A 10,710-nucleotide genomic window follows, 5' to 3' on the forward strand; every position below is an offset into this window, starting at 1 on the left:
TGTGCAATTTTACATCAAAGTCCATTAAAATATTATATATTTACTATTATTATTATTATTTCATTTCTTGTTTCTTGTTTACATTGTGAGTCTCCCTGGGTATGAAATAAAGAATAAACTAAAGTATGGCAATGAATATGAAAACTAAAATTAACAAACAATCAAAATAACAGTATTTAAAAAGAAATGGGACAATAATTTACTTTTCAACATAATGTCATTTGCTGTTTGTTCTAACTACACAAATTCTGTTTATGAATTTGCACATGTAAATTGCACTGAGACAGCACAGAGAAATGTTGTACTTCAACATACCGTACAATCGGCCTGCATGATCAATAAAGCAATTGGGGAGAAATAGTTAACTGCATTTTGTGTCTCAGTGGGCTGCTTCTGCACTCGGCAGTGGCCACACGTCCGACCGGCCATTTTAGATTTAATGACTGAGCTATAGAGACGTACACAAACGTGCAAGGACATCGAAAGAGGTGTGAAGAAGATGTGTTCTCTAAAGACAGGCACACTCCCACTGGAAAAGCTTCAGTTTCCTACAGCTGTGGTAAAAAAAATACTAAAAGCAATAAGAAGAAGAAACATGCCTGATAGGCAGCATACTGTGGGGGAGGGGTAGCAAAGAAGCAGACCACGAAGTGAGGGAGAAGAGGAGTGGCACAGCCTCAGCATCCTTTGCAATGGCTGAGGAGGATGCAGAGTGAGGAGATTGGCCGAGGGAGGGTGTGACGTCACCCCCAGTGTGTAGGAGCTCTGAGGATTTTCCAGCAAGCAGGAAGGCAGCGCATTCGCTGGGAATTTACACCGACAGCTCAGCCGTTGTCAGCTGTGCACCAAGAACAGGGAGTCTTTTTCCACAACCCGCCAACACTTTCTTCGGCTCCAGCCATGAATTATTTGCGAAGGCGTCTCTCGGACAGCACGTTTATCTCCAACCTGCCCAATGGCTACATGACAGACCTTCAGAGGCCTGACCCCGCTGAGCCTTCTCCACCGGCCACCACAGCCCTTGCCAAGTCCCCCACAGCCGGACCCACGCCTCCAGCCACTTCCCCGGCTCCTGAGAAAAAAGCCCCGCCGGCTCAATCGAGCGGAGCCGGTTTCTTCAGCTCCATCACTAACGTTGTCAAGCAGACGGCTGCCTCGGCAGGGCTTGTGGAGCAAACCTCAGTCACGACATCCAAGAAGTTCAAGATTCTCCTGGTCATCGACGAACAGCAGCAAGAGTGGTGAGACAAACGTATCTCTCTGTTAAGACGTTATTTTATCATGAGTCTCCAGCTGTCACTTCAAGTAGTTATTATGTCTAAATTTATGAAGAAGCCTACTGATGATCTTGTGCTCTAATGCATTCCGTATCAAATCCCATCCCATCAATGACATCAAGACGGAGGAGATTGTTTTCCTCTGTGCCATTCTGATGATTTTCTTAATTCCAAACATTTCCTCACAGCGGCTGTTTTTAAAATGGATGCTCCACAGGTTGCATCAATGCTCGCAACAAGGCAAAATACTGCAGTGCTTATCCCCCTACCCCCCACCTTCTTCATCAATGGGGTTTCCCTCCACACAGACCACATGACCTGCGCTGCACTAACATACGAGAATCACACACTACACGGCAGCGCTACTTTAACGTGGTCGTTCTTTACCAATCTACTACCAAGAGTGCGATATTAAGGCATAAGCATCTCTGGTCCCTCTCTGGAATTTTAATCAGTCTATTGATTTCTTACATTTCTTACATGCTCGACATTAAAGTGAGTTGCTCATACTTTTACAAACGTTGTTTTATTGCTCTTTTATACCGAATCACTTGGCACATAGAGGGAAAATGTAAGCATGACAATAACTTGTAGTCTGTTGTTTTTGCAATTGCAGTAATTTAAGCCTTGAAGATAGATGACATTCAGACCACGTCACGCTTTGCAAAGGTTAAGGTAGCAGCCACAATTAGACTGGCGAGATGTTTCTGTGAGCAGAGCAGACCATCTATCTTGAATAAACCTGGATCAATGTGAATAAGATCAGGCAAGAGGCCAACCTTGTACATTAGCTTGCTACAATTTTGCCATCGAGTGGAAAGCCGAGAAGTAGCTACGATATCCAGTGCATACACTGTACAATGTCTACACACCTCTGTTTAAATGCCAGATTTTTGTGGTGTAACTGAACAAATACACCTTTAAAACTGCTGGATTATTAATTTGTGTTTTGCGCGAAACAATCCAGGAAGTGGCTCAATTTTTAACCTATTTTTTTAACCAGAAGTATTAAGAGTGTAGTAGCTTCATATTTTCGAAATCGATTTCACTTGTAATGTGACTTCTAACTTGTAAACACAAAAAAAATGTTTTGTTTTATCTTTCCAAAAGGGGAACAAAAATTAAACAATTGAAATGAAGAATGGGGAGAAGAATGTGGGGACACCACATTCTTATAAGTTGAATGTGGTTGCATTCAGAGTTAACCATTCACATTCAAACTAATGTTAACTCTTGCCATCATTGAAATTTTGGATGTTGTAGTAGGACTTTCATGTCCCCCCCATGCATCTCTCTATCTATCTCTATGCTTGTTTAATGGACTTAAATATGACACTTTAAAGCAGTGGTTCTTAACCTGGGTTCGATCGAACCCAAGGGTTTGGTGAATCGGTCTCAGGGGTTCGGCAGCGGAGGTCCGAACACATCTGATTTATCGTGTAAATTCATGATGACGCATATCTGAACTGGTCTCGCAAAGGCAACCGCAGAAGTCACACTGATTTGCAGGTATATAATTTGTTTTGAGTTCATGCATTGTATTGGTTTTGTATTTTGAACAAGGTGATGTTCATGCACGGCTCATTTTGTGCAACAGTAAAAAACATTGATGTCTTGAGTTTGAAAACAAGAATTGTATTTTTAACTAAAGAGGGGTTCGGTAAACACGCGTATGAAACTGGTGGAGTTCGGTAGCTCCAACAAGGTTAAGAACCACTGCTTTAAAGTGTTATTTGTTTGATTTTTTTCTCCTTATTTTCATGTTTTATTTATTTATTTATTTATTTATTTATTTATTTATTTATTTATTTATTTATTTATTTATTTATTTGTAAAACCCCCCCCCCAGCAGTGAGATCAGCTATTTTTGTACTCGGCTCACTGACCTCCTCTCTCTAAGAGTTCCATCTATTTTTAATGGCCGCTCACCATGTTGTGAGTCCTTCATGTCGGGTCACCTGGTTACATCTGTGTTGGGTCAGTTTGTGAGAGTTTGGCGCACACAGTAAGCTACTCTATAAGATTGGGTTAGTTTTTTTCATTCTGTAAAGGCAGTCTTATAAAATCATCTAAACTGTTATCAACGCTTAGTTTTCTCATTTTGTGACTACTTGGTATTCTAGTCGTACAATAGCAAAATGGAAAAAGCGCAGTACATACATACTAGCTGCAAGCAAAAGCATTAGGATAATGAAATCTATTTTTATTACTTTTGCTGAGTGGCTTCTGTCCTCAGTAATGCTGGCACCCTTGCGCAGTGCTGTATGTCATTGGAAAACCAGACCTGCTACGACTGAACTTAAGCATTCAGCCAAATCAGGTTCCACAAAGTCTTTTGTGAGCATTTCTGTAGTGAACAGCTAAACATAACCAGACTTTACTTTAGTTGCATAATTTATCTTGATCATCAAACGCAGTAGTCATAAAAACACGATAAAACACATCCCGGTTCCTTTTGTTTATGATCTAATGTTTGATTCGGGTCAAGCAAAGCCATATTGATTCCGCCGACAAATAAATAATGCAAGTAAACAGCTGTAATCGTGCTCTTCTCTTCCCCTCTGGTGCGCATGTTAAGCACCGTGCAGGAGAAAATAGAGCATATGCAGCATGTGGACAAGTATATCAGATAGATAACCACTTGAATGGTTTTTGGAGGCCTGCCACGATGAAGAGAGTGAGAAACCTTGGACTGAAAATGCGTTCAGTGATGTGGCTGTGGCGGTGAATGTTAATACGCAGAGTGATGTTCTTCACGCAGACAGAATTCACCATGAATTGTCCCGGTGTATGTTTTCTACGTTTTTGTAAGTCGTTGTTCGTCCACTCAGAATGATTCCTGTTTGCTCTTTGTCAAAGCAAACAAATCTCCACACTGCAATTAGTTCCTGAATGAATTATTCAGCTCCAGAGCCACAGTTATTAAGCAGGAAGAGCAGACTACAGGACAGCAGATAGTGAGCACTCCCAGAAAATAAGTCTGAGTCATCCTATGGGTAAGAGAGTCTTTGGAAAGTCTTTGAAACCTCCTGAAAAAAAGTCCATTACTTTGGTTGTCTGTCTGTGGACTGGACAGGATGGCCTCCATTTTGTATTAGCGCTACTATTAACACAAACATACTTGAATTGGCTGGTTTCTCGACCTTTTCTTCATCTCTGTGGGAACTGTCTTTACACGTCAGAGAGTGGTAATTTGAACTAATCAGAGAGTGGCTAATGACTAACTTCACCCCTGAATAAATTACAATGGTAGGAAAGCAGAGAGACGATTATTCCTGAGTTGACTCTAATAAGAATGTGTTGTAAATGTGATGGTTTAATTTGTGGAACGTTGCATGTGAAACATGTCATTTCTCTTTTGTGCAGCTTGAAACAAACTGTTTTATTATCAATGTTGTATTCTTGGTTGTCAAATGGAAGATGTCCTGACTTATGACATAGTTTTTCATTTGTTTCAACTCAGGCCCAAGTTATTCCGAGGCAAGAAAATTTATGGGGACTATGACATCAAAGTGGAACAGGTTCGTTTGTATCCATCTTAACCAATTCTGTATGAAGAAAAATGTTGCCAATCAATTGCTTATGTAATCATTAACTTTTCAGGCTGAGTTTAGCGAAATCAGCGTCATGGCTCAAGCCAATGGGACATGCAGCGTTACAATGCAGGTTTACAGAAACGGCACCAAGGTTGTCAGGTATGGTACATTTAAATACGTGCAGTGCCGATGAACTAATTTTATCCATGTTGCCTAATAATCCATCTGTCTTATTTTCTAGGTCATTCAAGCCAGACTTTGTGCTTATTCGCCAGCATGCCTTCAGTATGACGCAGAATGAAGATTTCCGCAACCTCATAATCGGTCTGCAGTACGGAGGTGTTCCGAGCATTAACTCATTGGAGTCCATCTACAATTTGTGTGACAAGCCCTGGGCTGTAAGTCCTTCGATCATGACGTGCTTTTCTGACGTGAAAAATACTGTACATATTTCTCTGTGTCTAGTTTGCCCAGCTTATCAACACATTCAGGAAGCTGGGTGCTGATAAGTTTCCACTGATTGAGCAGACCTTTTACCCAAACTACAAGGAGATGGTGAGACGACCAGCAACCCCGATACTCACCATTATTTCCCCATTGATCAGAACCCTCAAATGATCATTTCTTACCTTATAGGTGAGCATGCCATCCTTCCCCGTGGTTGTCAAGATTGGCCACGCCCACTCTGGCATTGGAAAGGTTTGGCAATCATGCAGTTTAAGACACTGCCTTACTGTTAAATCTATTTATTTATTTATTTATTTATTTATTTATTTATTTATTTATTTATTTATTTATTTGGAGGGTATCTTACATTGTAAACATATAACATGAGAGGTATTTGTGTGTGGTTTTGCAGGTAAAGGTTGACAATCACAGTAAGTTCCAGGACATAGCCAGTGTCGTGGCTCTCACTCAGACATACACCACCACCGAGCCTCTCATTGAGTCCAAGTATGATATCAGAATCCAGAAGATTGGCGCAGACTACAAAGCCTATATGTAGGTTTGATTGCATTCTTACAGGTCAAATTAAATGGATGGGATGAGAATTGTTTTCATGTTTTGGTCTTCACACCTCAGGAGAACGTCTATGTCAGGCAACTGGAAGACCAACACTGGCTCAGCAATGCTGGAGCAAGTGGCCATGACTGACAAGTGAGTATATATTCAGAATTCAAAACAACAACAAAATATCTAATCAATAAAACAGATGTGCTAGAAAGCAAGTTGTATATAACAACAACAACAAATCTAATAAATAAAACAGATGCGCTACAAAAAACTAAAGACATTTTTAAATCAGCATTAAAAATACATGTAGGAACACATGAAGCAATCTTGGATTAAAATTTGCCATTGACCAGTGTTTTTATAGAATGAAGATAAATTGTAGTCAGAAACTCTCATTGTAGATACTGGAAAGAACTTTTGAGTTATGTCTTGACACGTTTCAGATACAAGCTGTGGGTTGACACCTGCTCAGAGATTTTTGGAGGTCTGGATATTTGTGCAGTCAAGGCCATTCATGGGAAGGATGGAAAAGATTACATCACAGAGGTAAGAGTCGCACAAGTGACAGAATGTCTTCAGAATAGCAATCCAAAATCCACCTTTCTGAATATTATTACAAAGAAGCTGCGGTAGAAGACAAATGAGACAAATCACCCACCCACCATGCCACCGAGGATGTAAGATGATAGTATGTTATTATCACCACAAGGCAAAGAAACTGCTGACCTAATATCTATAGTAAAATTGAACGTTAATGGAAATATCTGATGTGTTGAAAGTAAAAAGGATTTCAGCCTCGATGTGAGATATTTTACGTGGACAAAGTGGAATTGATGACGTATCAAATCAATATGATGTAGGTGGTGGGCTCATCCATGCCACTGGTCGGGGAGCATCAGTCTGAGGACAGACAGCTCATTTCGGACATGGTTCTGACTAAAATGAACCAGATAGCGGAAAAGGAGGCAAACGCCCCCCGAAAACCCTTGACCGTGCAACCCTCCCAGGTAAGTAATTTCACACACCAAAAAAGTCAAGGCAACAAACTCCAATACAATTTTAACTTGGGTATAGAAAATTATATTTGCTTTGTTTGTTTTGCAGCGAAAAAATACAACTTGCAGATATCAGGTAATATGAGTTATAATTTCCCGCAATGAGAATTTTTTTTTTTTTGTGTCCCTTTCAGGGTACAGGCCAGAAAGGGGAAATAACAGGTGAGACCATGAAGAATGGTGCTGGCCGCCCACCTCAAGGATGTCTGCAGTACATCCTCGACTGTAATGGCGTGGCTGTAGGTCCGAAACCAGTCCAGGCTAACTGAATCAACCAGAAAGAGGAGGCGCGGGGAGGTCTCAAACTCAACCTTAAGCAGAACACAAGCGTGTGTGGATGCCGATAGCTAGGATCACAACTGGGGGACCGGGGCGCTCAGCTCGTTGCAGCCGAGTGACACCCCGGAAGGTGTTTTTAACTCTATGCAGAGTCCTAATGTACTGTCTTCTTGTCCGTTTGTGTGCTTGTATCGGTCACCTGTGTTTCGGTAGCTGTGGATTTTCTTTGGAGCTGCTGATTGTGCCTACAATGAGTTGAGTGCCGCTCTGTGCTACTTGTTTGACCAGCTGTGAGCCTTTGGTTTGAATCTTTTCTGCTTTATACTTGGCTGTGTATATTTTAGTAGTGTTCAAACTGTGGAAAATTTGTTCTTAAATATGTATGCAGTACTTGGGTGTGTATGGCTTTGGGTATTATTTTCATACATGATAGATATTTATTTTTGTTTTGCATGACTGATACCCAAGAGGGATGTTCTTGTAACAGTGGTTCTAAGACGTGCTCCCTGTAATACATGCAGATGTGTCATAGCTAACACGTACATGCTCACGACCAAACATGCATTAACACACTACTGTTATATACAGCACACACACACACACACGCTATTTTTTTTAATCTGTCACAGTGACAGAATGAAGAGATTATTTAGTGCAAATACAAAGTGTAATTAAAATAGAAAATGTTAGATATTATGAAGGAAGATGTGCAGGTTTCAGTGCACATACACTTTAAATATATTCGTATGATTTTGAACCAAAGATACAATTATTTGCGTTACTGTATTATTTATTCAACCCAGTTAGGTAATACACTTTCTCAAGATAATAATTTGACATGCGATCAATCACAGGCCAAGGAAATAAAACTGTTAAATAAGTGTTCTCTATCTACATCCTCTTGGAATATGTCCAAAGTAAAATCTACCACAAAATGTCCCTCGGTGACCATGCACTGTCTGTAATGGTGTTGCCATGACAACAGTGCAAGTGCTCTGAGCATCAGCTTCGACTTGTTCCTCCTCAGTTTTCTCACACGCCTCCTGCGTGTGAATGGAAAGTGCAATATTTTTATTATCATTATTACATATTTCATTTGAAATCAGCCCCTCCATGCAACTGATTCCAATAATTCTAGTCATCTAAAATATTTTCGTTTCTTGTCCTGTGGCCCAAGCTAAATGGTGATACAACTGAAATAGCAACCGAATCATCTGTACAAAGATTTGCACAGTAAACTACTATGATAAAAATAATTCTGTGCGCTCTTGTTTTCCAAGTTGTATCAAGTATATCTGTGAGTGTATCCTTGTACAAGCCATGCCTGAGGCTTTATGGATGTGTCGTACTGTTTACTAGGAAATATGCCATGACATTGATTTCGAAGGGAGCAGACACTATAATACCAAGAGTCTGATTGATGAAAGTGGACATGCTTATTTTGGGCTGAATGTTCAGATAAAATCTATTCAGACCTGTCAGACTGTAGATATGAATGGTCATAGCGGATGAATTGCTATTAGACTGTTTAAAACCTAGACTGGAATACAATATACTGTGGAAAGATTCATAACGCTTAGTCCCCTTTGTCAATGGCAATAAAGCTTCCTTTGCACTGAAGACAATGTAAATTGATCCTTTTTTTCATCACTTGCTTTTATGGTTGCAGGTGAGCTGGAGCTGGTCCCAGCTGACTTTGCGAAAAAAGGGCAATAAAAACAGGAGGCCAGTCAATCACGAGAATAACTGCGATAGTCAACTTTTACAAAAATACGGTGTCATATGAAAATATAAAATATCAGAGATTTGGTTGGTGGCTACATTTAAATTATGCATGATCCATATTGGTGTGCATTGCTGAATTCACAACCTATACACCTATTACATTTTTTTTAACACCCACACTACTTCCCTGATGATACCTTAAATGCACCATTAAGGAATATAGTGCTAAACTGTATCTAACAACAGAATACTACTTTTGATAATTTGTGATATGATAGATGGCTAGGTTGATGGCTACTGTCAATAAAGCAAAAGTAAGAAACATTATGATCAGCATGCCCTGGTAATGCATTTATGATCCTATATGGTCATTTCTAAATCAATAGATGCGTTCATTTTTCTCATCTTGGAATCCTCTGGGTGACCACTTCTCAATGTTTATGACACAAGAAACCATTTAAACCTTCGTAAACTGCACTCACTAATGGGGCCCAATAGTGTCTTTACACAGCATATGAGGAGTTGAATTTATAGCCTAGAGCTCATGGACCATCTGCCTGCCACTGTCGAAGCTGCAATTAATGCTTTTAATGGGTCTGATCATTAATTAGAATTGCAGCATGCAGGGCGGCACAGTGGTGGTGATGGGTTTGATTCTGGGCTCCAACTTTCCTGTGCGGGGTTCTCCCCTAGCAGGTGTAGTTAAACCGCCCACTGGCCAAAGACCGGATGGATGGTTGTCAGCATGCACTTACGGTGGTTTAGAAAAGAATAACAATTTCAGACTCTGGGGATGAAGAGAGAAAATTGCTGCCATCTGCTGGTATAGCTGCCACACAAAAGAACTGTCACTGTGGTTACATAACGTCTGAAAATAATGGCCTGTGTATTTTTTTTTCAGTTTTTGTTTTATTCAGAAATGAGATTGTATTTTTTAATAATTTAATATATGGGATAAAAATATATTTTCTGTTTTGTTTGTTTTAGGATGTTAATTTTAGGAGAGGTGGTCAGCACCCTGAGAAGATGTGCAAGGCAAAAAAAAAAAAAAAAAAAAGAAAATGTCAAAATCTGACTTCGACTATTTTAAAAGGCTGATGATAATCAAGTGTGATGGCTGCACTATACTGTATTGCCAACCGTTTACTTGACATAGATATATTCAATGCATTTTGACAGATAAATTCAATGCATTTTTAAAACTCACTTTGTCCTGGCCCCCGATCGTTCAGTAGAGCCTTCCAGAGGTCAAAAGGTGAAAGAAAAGCAAACATTAAGCGTCACTTCAAGTGACCTAAACCAGACCTGAGCAAAGTACAGCTCGGGGGCCACATCCAGCCCGCCCAGTCTGACTGGTCTTCAGTGACCATTAGGATAAAACACCCCGAGCTCTTCTTGTTGGGTGGAAAATCTGTCCACAAAAACAAATTGATGTCTTTAGAGAGACTGTGTGGCTACCAAAGTCACTTTAGGAAAGAGCAACACCCACTAGAAATAGAAAAAGCAATATAGCAGAATATGTGGCACTTTGCCAGTTAGTAGATCATACTCCATTTAGAGGACACAAGTTATGCCTTTTAGTAGATGCAGTTCCATCACCATCGTGAATCAGCAACATTAGGGACTAAAAATAAAATAACAGAAGCTGATTTCTATTAAACTAAACCAAATCTAATATGTTGAGTATAGAGCCAAGCAAATACGTCTATGTTCACATTAAATTTGCACTTGCACTCAATGGGGTTTCTACTCATTGCTTGTTTACACTAAAACAAACTTGCTCAAAATCCACAACAAGCCTCCCCGGTGGTTTCATTGTTGTTC

The 10,710-nt window shown here is 40.0% G+C and overlaps 1 protein-coding gene across 1 annotated transcript; it reads left to right on the forward strand.

Annotated features, from left to right (window-relative positions):
* Positions 1-681: 681 nt before the first annotated feature.
* Positions 682-8,792, forward strand: syn2a (synapsin IIa). The gene is made up of 11 exons (XM_049752304.2): positions 682-1,241; positions 4,741-4,798; positions 4,881-4,972; positions 5,055-5,211; positions 5,279-5,368; positions 5,450-5,512; positions 5,673-5,815; positions 5,897-5,971; positions 6,271-6,373; positions 6,688-6,834; positions 7,017-8,792. Exons 1-11 carry the CDS (start codon positions 901-903, stop codon positions 7,149-7,151), a joined length of 1,404 nt encoding a protein of 467 aa, XP_049608261.1. The 5' UTR covers positions 682-900; the 3' UTR covers positions 7,152-8,792.
* The last annotated feature ends 1,918 nt before the right edge of the window (positions 8,793-10,710 follow it).

This window comes from Syngnathus scovelli, chromosome 2, assembly GCF_024217435.2.
Source record: "Syngnathus scovelli strain Florida chromosome 2, RoL_Ssco_1.2, whole genome shotgun sequence".
Taxonomy (NCBI): domain Eukaryota; kingdom Metazoa; phylum Chordata; class Actinopteri; order Syngnathiformes; family Syngnathidae; genus Syngnathus; species Syngnathus scovelli.

Coding starts and splice junctions, on each gene's coding strand:
- syn2a (XM_049752304.2), top strand. CDS start 901: ATGAATTATTTGCGAAGGCGTCTCTCGGACAGCACGTTTATCTCCAAC. Junction 5,212..5,278: donor TGTGTGACAAGCCCTGGGCT/GTAAGTCCTTCG, acceptor CTCTGTGTCTAG/TTTGCCCAGCTTATCAACAC. Junction 5,513..5,672: donor CCCACTCTGGCATTGGAAAG/GTTTGGCAATCA, acceptor GTGGTTTTGCAG/GTAAAGGTTGACAATCACAG.